General features: G+C 43.4%; 1 protein-coding gene across 1 annotated transcript in view; it reads right to left on the bottom strand.

The window, feature by feature from the left end:
* Positions 1-6411: 6411 nt before the first annotated feature.
* Positions 6412-26528, bottom strand: part of LOC139398194 (rho guanine nucleotide exchange factor 18-like) — a gene marked incomplete at its 5' end in the record, with an annotated part of 39529 nt that continues 19412 nt past the window's right edge. The window contains 3 exons of the mRNA XM_071144314.1: positions 6412-7251; positions 7383-7520; positions 14048-14390. Of these exons, the coding sequence (XP_071000415.1) occupies positions 7034-7251; positions 7383-7520; positions 14048-14390 (699 nt within the window). The remainder of the gene's footprint in view (positions 7252-7382; positions 7521-14047; positions 14391-26528) is intronic.

Below are 26528 nucleotides of genomic sequence, written 5' to 3'. Positions count from 1 at the left end.
AGAGTGAGATATCAGGCTGTAGCAGTCGTGCTTGTGAAGAGTGAGATATTATCAGGCTGTAGCAGTCGTGCTTGTGAAGAGTGAGATATTATCAGGCTGTAGCAGTCGTGCTTGTGAAGAGTGCTGAAGAAGGTTCTAGACCAAGCTCCTTATGAAATTCATTCTTAATCTTTAAAGGTGATGACTGCAACTTGCTAATTGTCCAGACTGGTGTGGTGATACTTTTGACTTGTCACCACAGATGGTTTGTTTACGTAGCAGGTTAGGATAATTAACGTAGCAGGTTAGGATAATTAACGTAGCAGGTTAGGATAATTAACGTAGCAGGTTAGGATAATTAACGTAGCAGGTTAGGATAATTAACGTAGCAGGTTAGGATAATTAACGTAGCAGGTTAGGATAATTAACGTAGCAGGTTAGGATAATTAACGTAGCAGGTTAGGATAATTAACGTAGCAGGTTAGGATAATTAACGTAGCAGGTTAGGATAATTAACGTAGCAGGTTAGGATAATTAACGTGGCAGGTTAGGATAATTAACGTGGCAGGTTAGGATAATTAACGTAGCAGGTTAGGATAATTAACGTAGCAGGTTAGGATAATTAACGTAGCAGGTTAGGATAATTAACGTAGCAGGTTAGGATAATTAACGTAGCAGGTTAGGATAATTAACGTAGCAGGTTAGGATAATTAACGTAGCAGGTTAGGATAATTAACGTAGCAGGTTAGGATAATTAACGTAGCAGGTTAGGATAATTAACGTGGCAGGTTAGGATAATTAACGTGGCAGGTTAGGATAATTAACGTAGCAGGTTAGGATAATTAACGTAGCAGGTTAGGATAATTAACGTAGCAGGTTAGGATAATTAACGTAGCAGGTTAGGATAATTAACGTAGCAGGTTAGGATAATTAACGTAGCAGGTTAGGATAATTAACGTAGCAGGTTAGGATAATTAACGTAGCAGGTTAGGATAATTAACGTAGCAGGTTAGGATAATTAACGTAGCAGGTTAGGATAATTAACGTAGCAGGTTAGGAAAAGGGTTAGGGTTAGCTACAATGCTACAGTTGTCATCCCCCACGCGACCACTAGATAGAGCTGTAGGCGACAATCAGTATCACAACACCTGATCAGAAGGTGTAGGTGGATTTTGCTAAGGATGATTTAGTGAAACGTGACCGATTTTAATTAGCCAAGACACAATTTGTTACCGGATATAATTATCTGCTCAGCTGGCTGAGTGGCTAACGTTAGCTAGGCTAGGGGTTCGGGTTAAGAGTTAGGTTAAAGGTTTAAGGTTAGGGAATGGATTAGCTAACATGCTAAGTAGTTGCAAATCAGCTGAAATGCTAAAGTTTTCCATGATGAGATTCGAACACACAACCTTTGAGTTGCTAGACGTTCGTGTTATACTCCCAAACAACCAACCACCCTACTTTCTTTTTTGCTTTAAGTAAACTTCTGTCTCATGTAACCATACCAAACATATACTGTACTAATTTGAGTGTCCCGGATGTATGTTTACTATGTTACATCTTGTCTCTGAGACCAGGCTGGAGATGGTCAGCATCGTCTTTCAACAAGTTTCTTTGTGTTGCCCAGAAGTGACATCATCACACCACCACAGGCCTCTTAGACCACGAGCAGGGAAACACAGTGTTTTCCAAACGGTTGCCTATTGAGAGGAGAGCGAGCTGCAGTTCTTCTCCACAAGCCAGAGAAGATAAAAGAATAGCAGAAGGACCGGATGTCCTGCAGGGACTTAACGACACAACCACAACACCTGAAAAACTGCCTTTTGTCTGCAACAGCACGACAAACGAGGAAGAGCAAACATTCTGCCAACAGGTTTCCCACTGTTCTCTTCTGGTTTTTCCATTTAGCCAATAATATCATAGAATGCCATGACAGCCACTCGTAAGTCTAGATCAGGTGTCAAACTCTTTCCAAGCGTTGATTATTTGAATCAGCTGTATAGCGTTAAGGCAACAAAAAACAAACTACATTTTGTTCCCCTTGGGGTCGTGAGGACTGAGTTTGGGGAAACGCTGCACTAGGCCCTCCATGGAACGAGTTTGGGGAAACGCTGCACTAGGCCCTCCATGGAACGAGTTTGGGGAAACGCTGCACTAGGCCCTCCATGGGAACGAGTTTGGGGAAACGCTGCACTAGGCCCTCCATGGGAACGAGTTTGGGGAAACGCTGCACTAGGCCCTCCATGGAACGAGTTTGACACCCCTGGTCTAGACCATGTATTTTCACGGAATATTTAATGAATGTAGTGGCCATTACAATAAACAAAACGTGGCCCTACTGCAAATGTTAAAACTTCCAGGATATTTAGGAAACGAGTAAAAAAATAAATAAAAACATATCCTTTGAAATAACACACAAAATTAAAAATGTACAAATCACATTAACCGACAACCAGTTAACTTTCAACCGGGAAGGTAACTAGCTAAGTTAATCATGCTGGGAAATATGAGATGATAAATGGTTGTGTTCATGCGAGCCCAGTAATCCATACGTAATAAACACTTAAAAATCCCTAGCAAATAAAACAAACCCACAACACTTAGTTTGAAAAACATTTATTCCTAAAAAAGCTGATTTCTCTAAGGCAGCAGTTTCATGCGTCTCTTAGGTCTCTACATCCGACGGTCAACAAACTACAACGGCACAATAAAATCATCCTTGCTGTGTGCTGCTACAAAAAAGACTAAATAAAGACGGAAAGCGATAGATAAAAGTTAGAACCAACCTCACATTACTAAGCATTATTATTATTATTATTATTAAGGACATTCATTTCCCCTTCAAGTATGCTACTATCCAAAGTGACTCGTGGTAATTGGCAGTACACAACATGATCTTGGTTCTTTATAAATTCTGGATCATCATACTTGTATCTGTAGAAACACACAAGCAAGGAAATAAAACAACTTCTAGAAACCTTTCAGTTAGGCAATATTGTTAACATTGACGGGGGTTTTCTCTCTCTCTCGCACGCACGCACACAATCACACGCACACACACACATACACACATACACACACACACGGCTCTCTTGTTTGAGTAAGACTCAAACTCAGATTCCAGTAGAGCTAGAGGAAATGTAAGACTTTAGAAATGGTCACATCTTTAAAAACATGAACCTCAGATGAATCATCTCTCAGACCAGTGACATCTCTCACATCTTTAAAAACATGAACCTCAGATGAATCATCTCTCAGACCAGTGACATCACATCTTTTAAAAACATGGACCTCAGATGAATCATCTCTCAGACCAGTGACATCACATCTTTAAAAACATGGACCTCGGATGAATCATCTCTCAGACCAGTGACATCTCTCACATCTTTAAAAACATGGACCTCGGATGAATCATCTCTCAGACCAGTGACATCTCTCACATCTTTAAAAACATGGACCTCGGATGAATCATCTCTTAGACCAGTGACATCACATCTTTAAAAACATGGACCTCAGATGAATCATCATCTCTCAGACCAGTGACATCACATATTTTAAAAAACATGGACCTCGGATGAATCTTCAAATCAAGCAATGATTCTTCGTCGCGTCATCTCCAAAAAATAACCTTTTCATATCAGTTTCAATAAGACACCATAAAGCATTAGGTCAAATATGAAAATGTCTTTGGTTAACCAGGTGAAATGAAATGTAAAATAAATGAGTCGCCAACTACTGCTACACAACGTCGGTGTTATAACGGCAAAACAATGATTAGAGTACCAGTTCTTTACAGAACAAAAATATAACATGCAACATGTAAAGTGTTTGGTCCCACGTTTCATGAGCTGAAATAAAAGATGCCAGAATTGTTCCATACGCACGCACAAAAAGCTTATTTCTCTCAAATGTGTTTACGTCCCAGTTTGAGAGCCCTTCTCCTTTGCCAAGATAATCCATCCACCGGACTGGTGTAGCATGTCAGGAAGCTGATTAAAACGGCATGATCATTACACAGGTGCACCTTGTGCTGGGGACAATAAAAATGACACTAAAATGTGCGGTTTTGTCACACAACACAATGCCACAGATGTCTCAAGTTTTGAGGGAGCGCGCAATTGGCATGCTGACTGCAGGAATGTCCGCCAAAGCTGTTGCCAGATAATTAAATGTTCATTTCTCTACTATAAGTCTCCAACATCATTTTAGCGAATTTGTCAGTACGTCCAACTGGCCTCACATCCACAGACCACGTGTAATCACACCAGCCCAGGACCTCCACATCTGGCTTCTTCACCTGCGGGATCATCAGAGACCAGCCACCCGGACAGCTGTTGAAAGGAGTATTTCTGTCTGTTATAAAGCCCTTTTGTCGTAAAAACTCATTCTGATTGGCTGGGCCTGGCACCCACCCATGGTTGCACCCCTGCCCAGTCATGTGAAATCCATGTGAAAATGGTATTTCAATGTACTGATTTCCTTATTTGAACTGTAACTCAGTAAAATCGATGAAAATGTTACATGTTGCGTTTATATTTTTATTTAGTATAAAATAAGAGCCAACTTTGCCTTCATCGTTTCCAAAAAACACAGGTTAAGAGATAAAACATCTGTACCACAAAACTGAATTATAGCTTACTCTTTTCTTGTGGAGTTATGAAATGTCACCGGAATCAGAATTAGGCCGGTGGTCCAATAGCTTTACATGTTGCTAACTCAGAGCACCAGGACTATCCATCGCCACCCTCATGTATACTCAATGGCTGTCCATGCAGAGAATATACAGGTACCTGCCCAAATAAAGAGGTCCTGTTCTGTGAGATTGTGTGGCCTACCACTTCGCGGCTGAGCCGTTGTTGCTCCTAGACGTTTCCACTTCACAATAACAGCACTTACAGTTGACTGGGGCAGCTCATAAACTTGACAAACTGACTTGTTGGAAAGGTGGCATCCTATGGCGGGTGTCACGTTGAAAGTCAGAGGTTTTCAGTAAGGGCATTCTACTGACAATGTTTGTCTATGGAGATTGCATGGCAGTGTGCAATTTTTTTTAATACATCCGTCAGCATGGGTGTGGCTAAAATTGATGAAAATCCAACTATTTTAACATACTTTTGTATATATAGTGTACTTAGTATCCCTCATTTACTCAAGATGTCCTTTGTTTCGGCAGTTACCTGTATATCAGAAACACAGGGTCCAAAACAGAATGCACTTGAACAAGACTTGTTCCGAAAGGTCCGGCTAACAAGTGATCACAATGATCATGTACCACTCAACCTGTCAGGGAATGCTTTGCCTTCCCTATTAGAGACATGTATTCCACCACACACACACACACACACGCCCAGCTATACAGACACAGAGGTAACTAAATAGTTTTGTAAAGAAACAGGGGAAAACAAGACACTCCTGCATGAGGCCCACTGCATTCTTCAGACTAATGACCAGGCTGAAGGACATGTGTGGAAACCACGTTGTGATTCAGGACCTGCTGCAATTGCAAAATCACACCAAACTTAATCAATAAAAACTGAATGATACATCTTACATTTGTAAGATACTGGCTTGTTTAAACATTACTTAAATGGTTTACAGCTTTACAGTATAATCAAGCTATGAAATCCTTCAGTGTCCGCACTACTGCTTATCTAACCATTCTGTGACACCCCCCCCTTCCATATTCTCATTATGTATGAAATGGTCCGTGTGCCTAGACAGAAATTAGGAAGGGGATGCCATGAGAGTGGCCCTCGCCCTGGGACCCAGGCAGTGCTAGGGAGACGTCTAAACCAGTGTCACAGCATCCCTAAGTCATTGTTGGTTATACAGAATGGCTTCATGTTCAAATAATCTTCGCTACACAACAAGGTTGGTTGTATTTACACACGCTGAATACAATTACAATGGAAGCGTTTAAAAAAGCCGTCGATTCAAAATCTGGTATGAATTATAATGATGACGTTCTAAATAAGATAACTCGTCTATGGCTAGCGGTATTTAAAGTCAATTCTCTAAAATCAAATCAAACATTCTGTTTACAGTTAGATTAAAATGAAAATAAAATGTTATTTTAAATAAGCCCGTCTGTCCCAACAGTGGACCGAACCAAGACATCTTCAACAAAAGGAGCCAATATCAATTACAACAACTGCACAACAACTGTTCAGTCTTTTCGAGAAACACATGATTAAGGGAAGAAAAAAACAACAACACTGAAATAAAATTAACCCTTCATAGTTACAACTTAATTGATGGGTCCACCCAAAGTCCAAAGCATCACAGTAACGTCACGTCGGCCTGTAAAAGGAGTATTTGGACTGTGCAAAATAAAACAACACACAGGACATCGAGCGATGCCATCAGTCTGACGCTTCCTGTGGCTCCACTGCTTCCAAAAGGTGTACATTATGTCAGGAGACTCTCCCCCTCTCACTCCCCAATCCCTCTCCTCCTCTCTCTACCCAATCCCTCTCCTTCTCTCTCTACCCAATCCCTCTCCTCCTCTCTCTACCCAATCCCTCTCCTCCTCTCTCTACCCAATCCCTCTCCTCCCCTCTCTACCCAATCCCTCTCCTCCCCTCTCTACCCAATCCCTCTCCTCCCCAATCGCTCTCCAATCGCGCTCTCCAATCGCGCTCTCCAATCGCGCTCTCCAAACTCGCTCTCCAAACTCGCTCTCCAAACTCGCTCCCCAAACTCGCTCCCCAAACTCGCTCTCCAACCCCCCCCCCTCTCCTTTCTGGATTTGTCCAGAACGTCACGTGACCCCTTCATGTTTAAAATAAACCTTCATATTAATCATAGTTGTCTTTCTTCATATTCAACAATCGGCGGTTCAATAAAACAAATGATTCAAAACAATTATTGGAATTAGTTTTAGGGAGACGTGATTATATAGATTCTTCTAAGAATGAACAGAGTTATCTTTTTTACATGTTTTAAATGACTCTTTTTTTTACGGCAACGTGTTGCGTCCCAGATCTGAACGGTTTCTAGAGATGTGACATCACAGGCCTCCCTTTGGTCCCTGACTGACGTGGGGGGGACGGGGGGCTCAGAAGAAGATTACATCCTCAGGGATCCTGCATGGAGGGGGCAGGCTGTGGCTGTGGACAGGGGCCTGTGCTGGAGGGGGGTTAGGGCTCTGGGTATGGAGGGGGTTAGGAGCCTGGGGCTGGGTGTGAATGTGCAGGGGGTTGGAGGCCTGGCTGGGGGGCTTCTGTAGGCCGGCGGGCTGGTTTTCTGGCCCCCTGTCTGGAAGGCTCGATGAAACTGTGGGGAAGAGAGCCAGAGAGATAGCACTCAGCCATTTGGTTTTAGATAGGGGTAGTGGTGTGTGTGTGAGTGAGTGAGAGTGAGAGAGAGCGAGAGTGTGTGTGTGAGTTTGCGAATGTGTGTGTTACCTGTCAAGTGCATGGACTGGGAGTGGACTAGGGTGTGAGGAAGCTGCTGGTTAGGGCTGATGGAGCGCTTGGCTTTCAGAGTGCCGTCCTCTTTGGCTGACAACTTCATAGGCAGCATTTGCTTCATATCCAGAGAGGCTGGGAGAGGGGGGGGGGGGGACAGAGATGAGGGGGTTGGTAGAAAAAGAGCGCAACAGCGAGAGGGTAAGAGAGAGAGAACAGATACAGAGAGAGAGGGGGGGACAGAGAGAGAGAGAGAGGGGGAGAGAGAGAGAGGGAGGGAGAGAGAGAGAGGGGGAGGGGGAGAGAGAGAGGGTGAGAGAGAGAGGGGAGAGAACAGAGAGAGAGAGAGGGGGGGACAGAGAGAGAGAGGGGGAGACAGAGAGAGGGGGGAGACAGAGAGAGGGGGGAGAACAGAGAGAGAGCGAGGGGAGGGAGAGAGAGAGGGGGGAGGGAGAGAGAGAGGGGGAGGGGGAGAGAGAGAGGGGGGAGGGAGAGAGAGAGGGGGGGGAGGGGGGAGAGAGAGGGGGGGGGAGGGGGAGAGAGAGGGGGGGGGAGGGGGAGAGAGGGAGGGGGAGGGGGAGAGAGAGAACAGAGAGAGAGAGAGGAGAGAGAACAGAGAGAGAGAGAGAGGAGAGAGAACAGAGAGAGAGAGAGAGAGAGGGGAGAGAACAAAGACAGAGAGAGAGGGGAGAGAACAGAGGACAGTCCCATTACATTCCATTCCATTCCAATTACTGTGTTATTGGCCAGTTCACAGCAGCTAATGTGATCATGATGGAGCACCACTAAGATCAGTAAGGCCAGAGACGTGTTTTCAGAAGCCAGGGTGTAGGTATCACACTGTTCGACCAGAGGCACCAGGCAGGCTTCGATTTGTACGGTCTTCTCACGTAGCAGAAAGTCCCACCTGATCCTGAAGTAAATAGCCTCACAGTGGTGTGTCTGCTTAGGACGCTTCAGGAGATAGGTGTGTTTGAGAGGCAGACTTTCACCTGCATAGTCAGCCTTTAACCTGCATAGTCAGCCTTTAACCTACATAGTCAGCCTTTAACCTACATAGTCAGCCTTTAACCTACATAGTCAGCCTTTAACCTACATAGTCAGCCTTTAACCTGCATAGTCAGCCTTTAACCTACATAGTCAGCCTTTAACCTGCATAGTCAGCCTTTAACCTACATAGTCAGCCTTTAACCTACATAGTCAGCCTTTAACCTACATAGTCAGCCTTTAACCTACATAGTCAGCCTTTAACCTGCATAGTCAGCCTTTAACCTACATAGTCAGCCTTTAACCTACATAGTCAGCCTTTAACCTACATAGTCAGCCTTTAACCTACATAGTCAGCCTTTAACCTACATAGTCAGCCATTAACCTACATAGTCAGCCTTTAACCTACATAGTCAGCCTTTAACCTACATAGTCAGCCTTTAACCTACATAGTCAGCCTTTAACCTACATAGTCAGCCTTTAACCTACATAGTCAGCCTTTAACCTACATAGTCAGCCTTTAACCTACATAGTCAGCCTTTAACCTACATAGTCAGCCTTTAACCTACATAGTCAGCCTTTAACCTGCATAGTCAGCCTTTAACCTGCATAGTCAGCCTTTAACCTGCATAGTCAGCCTTTAACCTGCATAGTCAGCCTTTAACCTACATAGTCAGCCTTTAACCTACATAGTCAGCCTTTAACCTACATAGTCAGCCTTTAACCTACATAGTCAGCCTTTAACCTACATAGTCAGCCTTTAACCTACATAGTCAGCCTTTAACCTACATAGTCAGCCTTTAACCTACATAGTCAGCCTTTAACCTACATAGTCAGCCTTTAACCTACATAGTCAGCCTTTAACCTACATAGTCAGCCTTTAACCTACATAGTCAGCCTTTAACCTACATAGTCAGCCTTTAACCTACATAGTCAGCCTTTAACCTACATAGTCAGCCTTTAACCTACATAGTCAGCCTTTAACCTACATAGTCAGCTTTTACTAGTGCAGGGTGTGGCTACCGTTTAATTTTATTTACATTTCCTGAGCTCAACAAAGAAAATACGTTTTTTTTTTATTTCCCCTTTATTTAACCAGGTAGGCCAGTTGAGAACACCTTTATTTAACCAGGTAGGCTAGTTGAGAACACCTTTATTTAACCAGGTAGGCTAGTTGAGAACACCTTTATTTAACCAGGTAGGCTAGTTGAGAACACCTTTATTTAACCAGGTAGGCTAGTTGAGAACACCTTTATTTAACCAGGTAGGCTAGTTGAGAACACCTTTATTTAACCAGGTAGGCTAGTTGAGAACACCTTTATTTAACCAGGTAGGCAAGTTGAGAACACCTTTATTTAACCAGGTTAGGCTAGTTGAGAACACCTTTATTTAACCAGGTAGGCTAGTTGAGAACACCTTTATTTAACCAGGTAGGCCAGTTGAGAACACCTTTATTTAACCAGGTAGGCTAGTTGAGAACACCTTTATTTAACCAGGTAGGCCAGTTGAAAACACCTTTATTTAACCAGGTAGGCTAGTTGAGAACACCTTTATTTAACCAGGTAGGCTAGTTGAGAACACCTTTATTTAACCAGGTAGGCCAGTTGAGAACACCTTTATTTAACCAGGTAGGCTAGTTGAGAACACCTTTATTTAACCAGGTAGGCCAGTTGAGAACACCTTTATTTAACCAGGTGGGCTAGTTGAGAACACCTTTATTTAACCAGGTAGGCCAGTTGAGAACACCTTTATTTAACCAGGTGGGCTAGTTGAGAACACCTTTATTTAACCAGGTGGGCCAGTTGAGAACACCTTTATTTAACCAGGTAGGCTAGTTGAGAACACCTTTATTTAACCAGGTGGGCTAGTTGAGAACACCTTTATTTAACCAGGTAGGCCAGTTGAGAACACCTTTATTTAACCAGGTGGGCTAGTTGAGAACACCTTTATTTAACCAGGTAGGCTAGTTGAGAACACCTTTATTTAACCAGGTGGGCTAGTTGAGAACACCTTTATTTAACCAGGTAGGCCAGTTGAGAACACCTTTATTTAACCAGGTAGGCCAGTTGAGAACACCTTTATTTAACCAGGTAGGCTAGTTGAGAACACCTTTATTTAACCAGGTAGGCTAGTTGAGAACACCTTTATTTAACCAGGTGGGCTAGTTGAGAACACCTTTATTTAACCAGGTGGGCTAGTTGAGAACACCTTTATTTAACCAGGTGGGCTAGTTGAGAACACCTTTATTTAACCAGGTAGGCCAGTTGAGAACACCTTTATTTAACCAGGTAGGCCCAGTTGAGAACACCTTTATTTAACCAGGTAGGCCAGTTGAGAACACCTTTATTTAACCAGGTAGGCCAGTTGAGAGTAAGTTCTCATTTGCAACCTGGCCAAGATAAAGCAAAGCAGTGCGACAAAAGCGGCGAACATGTAGCGAGGGCCAGCCAACGAGGGCGAACATGTAGCGAGGGCCAGCCAACGAGGGCGAACATGTAGCGAGGGCCAGCCAACGAGGGCGAACATGTAGCGAGGGCCAGCCAACGAGAGCATACAGGTCGCAGTGGTGGGTAGTATATGGGGCTTTGGTGACAAAATGGATGGCACTGTGATAGACTACATCCAGTTTGCTGAGTAGAGTGTTGGAGGCTATGTTGTAAATGACATCACCGAAGTCAAGGATCGGTAGGATGGTCAGTTTTACAAGGGTATGTTTGGCAGCATGCGTGAAGGACGCTTTGTTGCAATATAGGAAGCCGATTCTAGATTTAATTTTGGATTGGAGATGCTTACTGTGAGTCTGGAAGGAGAGTTTACAGTCTAACCAGACACAAACAGTTGAAGTCGGAAGTTTACATACACCTTAGCCAAATACATTTAAACTCAGTTTTTCACAACTCCTGACATTTAATCCTAGTAAAACTTCCCCATCTTAGGTCAGTTAGGATCACCACTTTATTTTAATTATGTGAAATGTCAGAAGTTTACATACACATTACATGCACCAGCGACTCCTGTGGCGGGCTGGGCGCAGTGTGCGCTAACCAAGGTGGCCAGGTGCACGGTGTTTCCTCCGGCGCATTGGTGCGGCTGGCTTCCGGGTTGGATGCGTGCTGTGTTAAGAAGCAGTGGTTGGTTGGGTTGTGTATCGGAGGACGCATGACTTTCAACCTTCGTCTCTCCCGAGCCCGTACGGGAGTTGTAGCGATGAGACAAGATAGTAGCTACTACAACAATTGGATACCACGAAATTGGGGAGAAAAAGGGGTAAAAATTCAACAAAAAAAATAATAATAATAATAAAAAATAAAAAAATAAAAAATAATAATAATTGTTTAACTTGGGTCAAACGTTTCGAGTAGCCACAAGCTTCCCACAATAAGTTGGGTGAATTTTGGCCCATTCCTCCTGACAAAGTGGTGTGACCGAGTCAGATTTGTAGGCCTCCTTGCTTGCACATGCTTTTTCAGTTCTGCCCACAAATATAGTATCAGGGCTTTGTGATGGCCACTCCACTCCACTTAAGCCATTTTGCCACAACTTTGGAAGTATGCTTGGTGTCATTGTCCATTTGGGATTTGCGACCAAGCTTTAACTTCCTGACTGATGTCTTGAGATGTTGCTTCAATATATCTACATATGATGCCATCTATTTTGTGAAGTGCACCAGTCCCTCCTGCAGCAAAGCACCCCCACAACATGATGCTGCCACCCCCGTGCTTCACGGTTGGGATGGTGTTCTTCGGCTTGCAAGCCTCCCCATTTTTCCTCCAAACATCATGGTCATTATGGCCAAACAGTTCTATTTTTGTTTCATCAGACCAGAGGACATTTCTCCAAAAATTACGATCTTTGTCCCCATGTGCAGATGCAATCAGTAGTCTGGCATTTTTATGGCAGGTTTGGAGCAGTGGCTTCTTCCTTGTTGAGCGGCCTTTCAGGTTGTCGATATAGGACTCATTTTACTGTGGATATAGATACTTTTATACCCGTTTTCTCCAGCATCTTCACAAGGTCCTTTGCTGTTGTTCTGGGATTGATTTGCACTTATCGCACCAAAGTATGTTCATCTCTTGGAGACAGAACGCGTCTCCTTCCTGAGCAGTATGACGGCTGCGTGGTCCCATGGTGTTTATACTTGGGTACTATTGTTTGTACAGATGACTGTGGTACCTTCAGGCGTTTGGAAATTTCTCCCAAGGATGAACCAGACTTGTGGAGGTATACACATTTTTTTTTTCCTGAGGTCTTGGCTGATTTCTTTTGATTTTCCCATGATGTCAAGCAAGGGCCTGGGTTAACCTCTACATCACCAGATGAACAGAGGAGGAGTATGATAAGAGTACGGGTAAAGGCTATAAGAACTGGTCGTCTAGTGTGTTCGGGAACAAAGTAAAAGGAGCAGATCTCTGGGTGCGGAAGAATATATTCAAGGCATAATGTACAGACAAGGGTGTGGTAGGAAGTGAGTCCAGTGGAGGTAAATCTAGGCACTGAGTGACGATGAGGGAGGTTTTGTCTCTAGAGGCACCAGTTAAGCCAGGTGAGATCACCGCATGTGTGGGGGGTGGAACAAAAGGGCATAAGGCATATTGGGCAGGGCTGGAGGCTCTACAGTGAAATAAGACAATCACTAACCAAAACAGCAATAGACAAGGCATATTGACATAAGGGAGAGGCGTGTGTAGCCGAGTGATCATTGGGTCCAGTGAGTAGCAATATATGAGTCAGGGAACCAATTCAGTAATCGCTACTATGCTAGGCGAGCTGGAGACACGACGATTCAGACAGCTAGCGGGCCGGGGCTAGCAGATGAGCCTCTGGGGACGTCGCAACAGAAGAGCCTGTTGAAACCACCTCGGACGGTTACGTCGGCAGACCGATCGTGATGGATCGGCGGGTCTCCGTGTCGGCAGTCCAGGCCAATTGGCAAAAGAGGTATTGTAGCCCAAGAATTGGCTGATGGACCTCTTCGGCTAGCCTGGAGATGGGTCTAGCTCGAGGTTAGCTCCAGGCTAACTGTTGCTTGCGTCGGGACAGAAACGTTAGCCAGGATTAGCCACTCCTAGCAGCTAGCTATCTGCGATGATCAGGTGTGAAGGTTCAGAGCTTGTGGTAGGAATCCGGAGATGTGGTAGAGACAAGGCAGTCCGATATGCTCTGGGTTGATATCGCGCTGTGCAGACTGGCTGATGTTCAACGGTGATGACCGCTAGGTAGTGGCTAACTGACCGCTAGGTAGTGGCTAACTGACCGCTAGGTAGTGGCTAACTGACCGCTAGGTAGTGGCTAACTGACCGCTAGGTAGTGGCTAACTGACTGCTAGGTAGTGGCTAACTGACTACTAGCTAGTTAGCTGGCTAGCTTCTGGTGGGGGTTGCAGATCCGTACCACATTGGGTGAGGAGGGTTGCAGGAGAGTATGTTCAGTCCATAGATGGAAATTGAACTTAAAAATATATACGAAGAAAACGATATATACACGGGACGGGACAAGACAAAAACAGAAGTCCGACTGCGGCGCCATCTTGGATTCAACATTAGATCATCATCATTACATCATAGACCAACATTACATCATAGATCAACATTAGATCAACATTACATCATAGATCAACAGTAGGGAGTGACCTGCTATCCTACTGTAGGGTGGTGATGTGTTGTGGCTGGTCTTACCTGTGCTGTCGGTGCGGTGGGTGGCCTTGGCACTCTTCGAACTCTTTGAGCTCAGGGCTGCCAGCTTGGTGGGGATCTGCTGCTGGACACCCACCTGCTTGTGCTGCTGGTTGGTGGTGCTGCACAGGTGGAGGGGCACCTCCTTCTTCAACGGCAGCGCCGTGGCGTTGGCGCTCTGACCCCGAGCCAGAACCTCAGGACGCTCCAGGTAGTCTGCGGGCGCCACAGAAGGGCTAGAACGAACCAGGGCCTTCTGGGGGAGGGAGAGGTCTGGTCCGACGCTGCAGCTACTGCCCACGCCCAGAAGGAGATCCCCATTTAGACTGCCAGAGAAGGGCATCACCTGGGAGGGGGAAAGGGAGAGCATTCATTCATTCATTCATTCAGCAAAGACCAAGCCATGAGGTCGAAGGAATTGTGTCGAGGCACAGATCTGGGGAAGGGTACCAAAAGAATGTCTGCAGCATTGAAGGTTCCCAGGAACACAGTGGCCTCCATCATTCTTAAATGGAAGAAGTTTGGAACCGCCAAGACTCTTCCTAGAGCTGGCCGCCCGGGAAACTGAGCGATCGGGGGAGAAGGGGCGTGGTCAGGGAGGTGCCCAGGAACCCGATGGTCACTCTGACAGCGCTCTAGTCCTTTCAGAGGAACAACCATCTCTGCAGCCAGAGCCCGGACTTGAACCCGATCTAACATCTCTGTAGAGACCTGAAAATAGTTGTGCAGCGACGCTCCCCATCCAACCAGACAGAGCTTGAGAGGATCAGGAGAGAAGAATGGGAGAAACTCCCCAAATACAGGTGTCCCAAGCTTGTAGCGTCATACCCAAGAAGACTGGAGGCTGTAAATCGCTGCCAAAAGGCTCTTCAACAAAGTACTGAGTAAAAGGTCTGAATACTTGTGTAAATGTGCAAAAATGTCTAAAAACCTGTTTTTGCTTTGTCATTATGATGTATTGTGATGTCATTGTGGGGTATTGTGATGTCATTGTGGGGTATTGTGATGTCATTATGGGGTATTGTGATGTCATTATGGGGTATTGGGATGTCATTATGGGGTATTGGGATGTCATTATGGGGTATTGGGATGTCATTATGGGGTATTGTGATGTCATTATGGGGTATTGTGATGTCATTATGGGGTATTGGGATGTCATTATGGGGTATTGGGATGTCATTATGGGGTATTGGGATGTCATTATGGGGTATTGGGATGTCATTATGGGGTATTGGGATGTCATTATGGGGTATTGGGATGTCATTATGGGGTATTGGGATGTCATTATGGGGTATTGGGATGTCATTATGGGGTATTGGGATGTCATTATGGGGTATTGGGATGTCATTATGGGGTATTGGGATGTCATTATGGGGTATTGGGATGTCATTATGGGGTATTGGGATGTCATTATGGGGTATTGTGATGTCATTATGGGGTATTGTGATGTCATTATGGGGTATTGTGATGTCATTATGGGGTATTGTGTGTAGATTGATGAGAAAAAATGAAATACATTTTAGAATAAGGCTGTAAAGTAATTTTTTGGGGGTGAAAAGTCAAGGGGTGCGACTACTTTCCGAATGCACTGTGCATACACACAATTAATAACATAAAAGTGGAGGATGAGAAGCCATTTTGAGTCACATGTGCAAGTAGTTTCAACAAGTTCAACTCAAGATATAGATATTTCAGTTTCAGTTGGACACCAAAAATGTGCAGGACAATTACATCGCTTTAGATTGAGGTCGTCATGGAACCTATGGTAACAACATAAAAGAGAATACTGTTGTCATGGAACCTATGGTAACAACATAAAAGAGAATACTGTTGTCATGGAACCTATGGTAACATAAAAGAGAATACTGTTGTCATGGAACCTATGGTAACAACATAAAAGAGAATACTGTTGTCATGAAACCTATGGTAACAACATAAAAGAGAATACTGTTGTCATGGAACCTATGGTAACAACATAAAAGAGAATACTGTTGTCATGGAACCTATGGTAACAACATAAAAGAGAATACTGTTGTCATGGAACCTATGGTAACAACATAAAAGAGAATACTGTTGTCATGAAACCTATGGTAACAACATAAAATAGAATACTGTTGTCATGGAACCTATGGTAACAACATAAAAGAGAATACTGTTGTCATGGAACCTATGGTAACAACATAAAAGAGAATACTGTTGTCATGGAACCTAATGGTAACAACATAAAAGAGAATACTGTTGTCATGGAACCTATGGTAACAACATAAAAGAGAATACTGTTGTCATGGAACCTATGGTAACAACATAAAAGAGAATACTGTTGTCATGGAACCTATGGTAACAACATAAAAGAGAATACTGTTGTCATGGAACATATGAATACTGTTGTCATAACAACATAAAAGAGAATACTGTTGTCATGGAACCTATGGTAACAACATTAGAGAGAATACTGTTGTCATGGAACCTATGGTAACAACATTAAAGAGAATACTGTTGTCATGGAACCTATGGTAACAACATTAGAGAGAATACTGTTGTCATGGAACCTATGGTAACAACATGTACTGTCATGGAACCTATGGTAACAACATTAGAGAGAATAATGTTGTCATGGAACCTATGGTAACAACATAAAATAGAATACTGTTGTCATGGAACCTATGGTAACAACATAAAAGAGAATACTGTTGTCATGGAACCTATGGTAACAACATAAAAGAGAATACTGTTGTCATGGAACCTATGGTAACAACATTAGAGAGAATAATGTTGTCATGGAACCTATGGTAACAACATAAAAGAGAATACTGTTGTCATGGAACATATGGTAACAACATAAAAGAGAATACTGTTGTCATGGAACCTATGGTAACAACATAAAAGAGAATACTGTTGTCATGAAACCTATGGTAACAACATAAAAGAGAATACTGTTGTCATGGAACCTATGGTAACAACATAAAAGAGAATACTGTTGTCATGGAACCTATGGTAACAACATAAAAGAGAATACTGTTGTCATGGAACCTATGGTAACAACATAAAAGAGAATACTGTTGTCATGGAACCTATGGTAACAACATAAAAGAGAATACTGTTGTCATGGAACCTATGGTAACAACATAAAAGAGAATACTGTTGTCATGGAACCTATGGTACAAACATAAAAGAGAATACTGTTGTCATGGAACCTATGGTACAAACATAAAAGAGAATACTGTTGTCATGGAACCTATGGTAACAACATAAAAGAGAATACTGTTGTCATGGAACATATGGTAACAACATAAAAGAGAATACTGTTGTCATGGAACCTAATGGTAACAACATAAAAGAGAATACTGTTGTCATGGAACCTATGGTAACAACATAAAAGAGAATACTGTTGTCATGGAACCTATGGTAACAACATTAGAGAGAATAATGTTGTCATGGAACCTAATGGTAACAACATAAAAGAGAATACTGTTGTCATGGAACATATGGTAACAACATAAAAGAGAATACTGTTGTCATGGAACCTAATGGTAACAACATAAAATAGAATACTGTTGTCATGGAACCTATGGTAACAACATAAAAGAGAATACTGTTGTCATGGAACCTATGGTAACAACATAAAAGAGAATACTGTTGTCATGGAACCTAATGGTAACAACATTAGAGAGAATACTGTTGTCATGGAACCTATGGTAACAACATAAAAGAGAATACTGTTGTCATGGAACCTATGGTAACAACATAAAAGAGAATACTGTTGTCATGGAACCTATGGTAACAACATAAAAGAGAATACTGTTGTCATGGAACCTATGGTAACAACATAAAAGAGAATACTGTTGTCATGAAACCTATGGTAACAACATAAAAGAGAATACTGTTGTCATGGAACCTATGGTAACAACATAAAAGAGAATACTGTTGTCATGAAACCTATGGTAACAACATAAAAGAGAATACTGTTGTCATGGAACATATGGTAACAACATAAAAGAGAATACTGTTGTCATGGAACCTAATGGTAACAACATAAAATAGAATACTGTTGTCATGGAACCTAATGGTAACAACATAAAAGAGAATACTGTTGTCATGGAACCTATGGTAACAACATAAAAGAGAATACTGTTGTCATGGAACCTATGGTAACAACATAAAAGAGAATACTGTTGTCATGGAACCTATGGTAACAACATAAAAGAGAATACTGTTGTCATGGAACATATGGTAACAACATAAAATAGAATACTGTTGTCATGGAACCTATGGTAACAACATAAAAGAGAATACTGTTGTCATGGAACCTATGGTAACAACATTAGAGAGAATACTGTTGTCATGGAACCTATGGTAACAACATTAGAGAGAATAATGTTGTCATGGAACCTATGGTAACAACATAAAATAGAATACTGTTGTCATGGAACCTATGGTAACAACATAAAAGAGAATACTGTTGTCATGGAACCTATGGTAACAACATAAAAGAGAATACTGTTGTCATGGAACCTATGGTAACAACATTAGAGAGAATAATGTTGTCATGGAACCTATGGTAACAACATAAAAGAGAATACTGTTGTCATGGAACATATGGTAACAACATAAAAGAGAATACTGTTGTCATGGAACCTATGGTAACAACATAAAAGAGAATACTGTTGTCATGAAACCTATGGTAACAACATAAAAGAGAATACTGTTGTCATGGAACCTATGGTAACAACATAAAAGAGAATACTGTTGTCATGGAACCTATGGTAACAACATAAAAGAGAATACTGTTGTCATGGAACCTATGGTAACAACATAAAAGAGAATACTGTTGTCATAGAACCCATGGTAACAACATAAAAGAGAATACTGTTGTCATGGAACCTATGGTAACAACATAAAAGAGAATACTGTTGTCATGGAACCTATGGTAACAACATAAAAGAGAATACTGTTGTCATGGAACCTATGGTAACAACATAAAAGAGAATACTGTTGTCATGGAACCTATGGTAACAACATAAAAGAGAATACTGTTGTCATGGAACCTATGGTAACAACATAAAAGAGAATACTGTTGTCATGGAACCTATGGTAACAACATAAAAGAGAATACTGTTGTCATGAAACCTATGGTAACAACATAAAAGAGAATACTGTTGTCATGGAACCTATGGTAACAACATAAAAGAGAATACTGTTGTCATGAAACCTATGGTAACAACATAAAAGAGAATACTGTTGTCATGGAACCTATGGTAACAACATAAAAGAGAATACTGTTGTCATGGAACCTAATGGTAACAACATAAAAGAGAATACTGTTGTCATGGAACCTATGGTAACAACATAAAATAGAATACTGTTGTCATGAAACCTATGGTAACAACATAAAAGAGAATACTGTTGTCATGGAACCTAATGGTAACAACATAAAAGAGAATACTGTTGTCATGGAACCTATGGTAACAACATAAAAGAGAATACTGTTGTCATGGAACCTATGGTAACAACATAAAAGAGAATACTGTTGTCATGGAACCTAATGGTAACAACATAAAAGAGAATACTGTTGTCATGGAACCTATGGTAACAACATAAAAGAGAATACTGTTGTCATGGAACCTATGGTAACAACATTAGAGAGAATACTGTTGTCATGGAACCTATGGTAACAACATAAAAGAGAATACTGTTGTCATGGAACCTATGGTAACAACATAAAAGAGAATACTGTTGTCATGGAACCCATGGTAACAACATAAAAGAGAATACTGTTGTCATAGAACCCATGGTAACAACATAATATAATAGTTTGTTGATCTCTGTTCTATGGCTTTGAGCGAACTTGGTTTGCCATGTAAATTGGAACCCTCTTTCTTTGGAATTTTATGTTTGTGCACGGCAGCCGCGGTTTGCAGTGCACGGCAGCGAGAGAGAGAGAGCACTGCTTGTTATGTTTAAATGAGTGTTGAGGTATCTTTGAACCATGCTTCTAAAGGGCCAGCCCGGCACCCGGCGCCGTGCGACAGCAGCGTCTTAACTCAGCACAGAGCCGCTGTACCATTAAAGGAAACACAATCTGTTGAAGAGCAATCAGAAACACATGCTGCTCTTTCTGCTGAGCAGGCATTTTGGCTTTTACAACACAATCCCAAAGCAACAAAAATAAAACTCTAAACACTGTCTGCATTGTCACACTAATAACCACCTTCGAAGAAAGTTGAGTGAAGCAGCAAAGTGTAGGAGGTCGATCTCCAAAAAAAATGTATTAAGTCAAGAAACCACATCAGTTTATTGTCCTGCTGGCATATATCTGACACCCTGTGCAGTGACAGACAGTCCAGCTCCAGTATGATTGATGAGTGTGGAGAAGGAGATGGGATGCCAGGGAGGGTCTGGGTCCCAGAGGGCTGGGAGGGTCGGGGTCCCAGGTGGCTGGGAGGGTCTGGGTCCCAGAGGGCTGGGAGGGTCTGGGTCCCAGAGGGCTGGGAGGGTCTGGGTTCCCAGAGGGCTGGGAGGGTCTGGGTTCCCAGAGGGCTGGGAGGGTCGGGGTCCCAGAGGGCTGGGAGGGTCGGGGTCCCAGGGGGCTGGGAGGGCCTGGGTCCCAGGGGGCTGGTTCCAGAGCGAGTGGGTAGGCCAGGCAGAGCGAGTGCGTAGGCCAGGCAGAGCGAGTGCGTAGGCCAGGCAGAGCGAGTGAGTAGGCCAGGCTGAGCGAGTGAGTAGGCCAGGCTGAGCGAGTGGGTAGGCCAGGCTGAGCGAGTGGGTAGGCCAGGCTGAGCGAGTGGGTAGGCCAGGCTGAGTGAGTGGGTAGGCCAGGCTGAGCGAGTGGGTAGGCCAGGCTGAGCGAGTGGGTAGGCCAGGCTGAGCGAGTGGGTAGGCCAGGCTGAGCGAGTGGGTAGGCCAGGCTGAGCGAGTGGGTAGGCCAGGCTGAGCAAGTGGGTAGGCCAGGCTGAGGGAGTGGGTAGGCCAGGCTGAGGGAGTGGGTAGGCCAGGCTGAGGGAGTGGGTAGGCCAGGCGGAGCGAGTGGTATGCATGTCTGTTTGTGAAAGGTAACACTGAGGCCTCTTCTGAGGCTGCAGCCCGCTCAGCTCTGGAGGATAGAAGTGCCCCGAGGTGATTACTCAGTTATGCAGTGGGGTTCTGTGCTGGCTAGCGCTCTCCCCTCTCTCAACACTCGCACACAGACGTTCCATTGTTTCCTCCCCAAGGTGCCCATGGTAAAGACATGGTAAATACAGGGAGCACAAAGACTTGACTGACAGCACATAAACAATTAGGCCTGACTGGGCTCTAGCAGCTCTATTAATGAGAGGGTGATGGGTTGCCTGCCGAATGGCTAATTATACATGGTGGCTTTTTCTCATCATCAGGCTCCTTGGATACTCATCACCAGCTGAGACAGGTGGGTTTCCTGTTTCCTGTTTACACAATGCCTTGGGAAGGGGGCTGCGAACCCATAACCCAAATAGCTAACAGGGCTCATTCCTGTTCAAGCAGGTGGGCCTAACTTGTCTGCTCTAAGAAAAGAAAACAGAAAAGCTTGTGGTACTAGCACCTCCACTCCAGCCAAAAACAAAACTTTATTTTTAAAAAAAGACACAAAATGCCTCAGAAATCATCCTCTTTTCAGTCTCAACGTAAGCTAGGGTCAGAGCACTGCACTGCACACTAACATGGGATTGCTAATACTCAAGACAACAGAATGTGTGCCCTGAGGATAGCAGGTCTGGTGTGAGTGAGTACAGGTTTACAGGCCTGATGTGAGGAACATAAGTTATTACCTGGAGGAGAGGAAGTGACTAAGAGCCCTGGCTGACCCCAGAGGCCTTGACCCCAGAGGCCTTGACAGAGTTAGCCGTAAAACCACTCCGACTGTCTGACAGACCACGACAACACTGCCAGAAAGCTGTATTATATCACAGAGGGCGACCAGGAAGTGCAATGGATTTCAATCCCAGCGTCCACCCTTCCAACTGTTTCTCCCACCTCCAATTTCCTCACTGTCTGGATAAATGTCAATATGCCAAAAACCAAAATATATAGAAAAAGCAGGATCAGGAGACAGACAGGCAGAAAGATGTGGAGTTGATGAATGGCTTGAAAATGGAGTGGATATTGTGATTGAAACATTGTCTAAGTCCTTTTACATAGTAAGAAGAGTGGACTCATTGCAAAGGAGTAGGTGGTGAAGCACTCTGACCCACCTGAGTGATGCCACAGCAGTGTTTGTATGCCAGCAAGCTCATCACACATCACCTAGCTACTGTGTTATAGTGGGAAGGGTGAGAAGGAATGAATTATTCCATTTACAAAACATCATACAGTGACACTGAATGACTAGGATACAGTGAGACGTCAGACACGTGACCAAGACCAAGGGGGGGGGGTGTTTCTACGTTAGAGTGCAGAGCAAAGTGTGCAGTGATGCAGAAATACTGGTAACCTTTACAGCAGTGGAGGAACGGGACGACAGAAGAATTTTCATAGTAAATAAATACATAACCTATTTAAAAAAAAGTTAAGCCTTTTTTGTTTGTTTGTTTAAACACTAAATATATTCACGTCACCAAATAACAGATTAAAACCCACTGTTCGACAGCAGCTGGCTTGCTTCTGAAGCTAAGCAGGGTAGGTCCTGGTCAGTCCCTGGATGGGAGACCAGATGCTGCTGGAAGTGGTGTTGGAGGGCCAATAGGAGGCACATTTAGCTTTGGTCTAAAAAAAAAAAAAAAAAAATGATCCCAATCCCCCAGGGCAATGATTGGGGACACAAGATTCACAACTGCTTGGACTAATGCTTACAGCCCAGATCAGCTAGATGCAGGCTAGGCCGTATCGAATGTGTCACCCACCTTGATTACTCCAATTGGTCTCATTGACCTGTGCACCTGTGTCAAACTTCCATTCGTAGGCTAGGTTGTAGCAACCTCATGATGTATATAGGGCAAATTAGAGTATCATGTAGTATCCTAAACCTATCGCTGTTACACTGAACTGGGTGAATGGAATATGAATGACAGTCATCCAATATGCTGTAATAGAAATAAGGCCACGCTCATTTAAATGAAGAAAAAAAAAAAGATTCCCCCCTCATCTTAAACGGCACTGACCTCCACTGTTTCACAGGTTCTCAAGCCATACATGGCCTTATTAAATAACTTATTATTATTAGAATGTGGCAATATTTGTATTTTAGATAAGTTTTTCCTTTAAAAATGTTTTTTTTTTTTTTTTTTTATCATTGGAAACGATTCCCATTCAGACCTGTGGTTTTACAACGGCATCAGCAGCCTTCACTGCAGAGTTCAGAGTTCAGAGTTCAGACCCAAGGCCTTTTCGTGTTCCAAAAAAAGCACATGGTCCTGATAGTGGAGTGGGCGGAATGATAATTAACATATGCATTCCTTCTGGAGAGGTAACACTTCCCCCATTTTATCCAACGAACATTGTGAAGGGCCTATGGGCCCAAACCTGCCGGCTGCTGCTGTGGGTGATGGGATAGCTAGCTAGCTGGGACATCCCTACCTTAAATCCTAACCCTTAACCCCAACTCTGAACCAGAATCTGGGTTCACACAATATGTTCTCAGGAAGCAGCCGTTCAAACTTCCCGTTCACCAGCTTTTCAAGCTTAATAATGTAAAATTAAATTTGGTGCTCATGAAAAGAACGGAGTGTTGCTGAGCAACGATCATCATTACTGCAATCCTGACTGTATGTACTTCCAAAAAAGACCTCAATAAAAAGTTACACACAGCTGGAAAAAATGCCTCGTCTGGAAATAATCTTAGTATAAAGCAAGAAGGAGACTTGCTTAGCAAGAAGGAGACTTGCTTGGGCCAAGAAACACGAGCACTGGACATTAGACCGGTGGAAATCTGATTTCCACCAGTCTAATGTCCATTGCTCGTGTTTCTTGGCCCAAGCAAGTCTCTTCTTCTTATTGGTGTCCTTTCATTAGTGGTTACCTTGCAGCAATTTGACCATGAAGGACTGATTCACGCAGTCTCCTCTGAACAGTTGATGTTGAGATGTGCGTTACTTGAACTCTGTGAAGCATTTATTTGGGCTGCAACCTGAGGTGGAGTTAACTAATGAACGTATCCTCTGCAGCAGAGGGAACTCTGGGTATTCCTTCCCTGTGGCGGTCCTCATGAGAACCAGTTTCATCATAGCGCTTGATAGTTTCTTCAAGTGTGGTCGCAGAAACATTCAAAGTTCTTTACATATTCCGGACTGACTGACCTGTACTTTAAGTAACGGAGAGTCATTTCTCTTTGCTTATTTGCATAATTCCTTGCCATAATATGGACTTGGTCTTTTACCAAATAGGGCCATCTTCTGTATACCACCCCTACCTTGTCACAACACAACTGATTGGCTCAAACACATTGAGGAAAGGAATCCACAAATTAACTTTTAACAAGGTACACCTGTTAATTGAAATGCATTCCAGGTGACTACCTCATGAAGCTGGTTGAGAGAATGCCAAGAGTGTGCCAAGCTGTCATCAAGGCAAAGGTTGGCTACTTTGACAAATCTCAAATACAAAATATATTTAGATTTGTTTAACAATTATTTAGTTACTACATGATTCCATATGTGTTATTTGTTAGTTTTGATAGTTAGCTAGCTGGGTGCTGTGTATTGTGATAGTTAGCTAGCTGGGTATTGTGATAGTTAGCTAGCTGGGTATTGTGATCGTTAACTAGCTGGGTATTGTGATTGTTAACTAGCTGGGTGCTGTGTATTGTGATAGTTAGCTAGCTGGGTGCTGTGTATTGTGATAGTTAGCTAGCTGGGTGCTGGGTATTGTGATAGTTAGCTAGCTGGGTATTGTGATAGTTAACTAGCTGGGTATTGTGATAGTTAACTAGCTGGGTGCTGTGTATTGTGATAGTTAGCTAGCTGGGTGCTGTGTATTGTGATAGTTAGCTAGCTGGGTGCTGGGTATTGTGATAGTTAGCTAGCTGGGTGCTGGGTATTGTGATAGTTAGCTAGCTGGGTGCTGGGTATTGTGATAGTTAGCTAGCTGGGTGCTGGGTATTGTGATAGTTAGCTAGCTGGGTATTGTGATAGTTAACTAGCTGGGTGCTGTGTATTGTGATAGTTAGCTAGCTGGGTGCTGGGTATTGTGATAGTTAGCTAGCTGGGTGCTGGGTATTGTGATAGTTAGCTAGCTGGGTATTGTGATAGTTAACTAGCTGGGTGCTGGGTATTGTGATAGTTAGCTAGCTGGGTATTGTGATAGTTAACTAGCTGGGTGCTGGGTATTGTGATAGTTAACTAGCTGGGTGCTGTGTATTGTGATAGCACCGCCTAAGTGTGATCAGTTGAGATTAGATTTTAGACCTTTGAAGAGCAGACAACAGTTGAAATAAATACACATTTGAGTATCAAAATATGACAATATGGCCTCCCAGGTTGCGCAGTGGTCTAAGGCACTGCATCACAGTGCTAGCTGTGCCACCAGAGATTCTGGGTTTGCTCCAGGCTCTGTCGCAGCCGTCCGCGACCGGGAGGCCCATGGGGCAGCGCACAATTGGCCCAGCGTCATCCGGGTTAGGCCGGCAGGGATATCCTTGTCTCATTGAGCACTAGCAACTTCTGCCGGGCGCAGTGCACATTGACCAGGGTGATAGGTGTATAGTGTTTCCTCCGACACATTGGTGCGGCTGGCTTCCGGGTTGGATGTGCATTGTGTCAAGAAGCAGTGTGGCTTGGTTGGGTTGTGTTTCGGAGGACGCATGGCTCTCGACCTTCGTCTCTCCCGAGTAAGTACGGGAGTTGCAGCGATGAGACAAGACTGTAACTACTACCAATTGGGGAGAAAAAAGGGGTAAAAATAAATAAATAATAATAATAGATAAAAAGACAATATATCCTAAAGAAGTTTTCTTCATGAGGGCTAAAGGATAGCTGAAGAGCAGTGATGTTATCAGCTTGACTCAGAGGCCAGCCTAGAGCAGAGTCTGTGTGTCACTGATTTTCAAAAGGCTGTTGTGTTTAACGTCATCTGCCTGGGAGAAAACAAGCTCTTACTCAGAGCTGAAAAACATCACACACACAGTACATACCAGTAGACACACAACCAGTAGGTCACATGTAAGTACATACACACAACCAGTAGGTCACATGGAGGAGGCGTGCGTGAGGCGTTGCTTTATTAGTTTATTGAAAACAGGTTTGCTGTTCTCTTGTGATACATAAGATTGAAAGGGAGTTCCACTCACTCACGGCTCTGTATAATACTGTACATTTCCTTGAATTTGTTCTAGACCTGGAGACTGTGAAAAGACCCCTGGTGGCATGTCTTGAGGTGTGTGTGTGTGTCAGTGCTGTGTGTAAATTGACTACGCAAACAATTTGGAATTTTCAACATTAATGTTTCTATATAAAAACAAGAAGTACAGTCAGCCAGTCTCTCCTCAGCTCTTAACCAGGAGAGACTGGCAGCATAGTATTTATATCAGCCCTCTGATTAC

Source organism: Oncorhynchus clarkii, unplaced genomic scaffold, assembly GCF_045791955.1.
Source record: "Oncorhynchus clarkii lewisi isolate Uvic-CL-2024 unplaced genomic scaffold, UVic_Ocla_1.0 unplaced_contig_11023_pilon_pilon, whole genome shotgun sequence".
Classification (NCBI taxonomy): Eukaryota; Metazoa; Chordata; class Actinopteri; order Salmoniformes; family Salmonidae; genus Oncorhynchus; species Oncorhynchus clarkii.
Note: the sequence above shows the minus strand (reverse complement) of the source record. Positions and strands in the feature narration are given on the sequence as shown.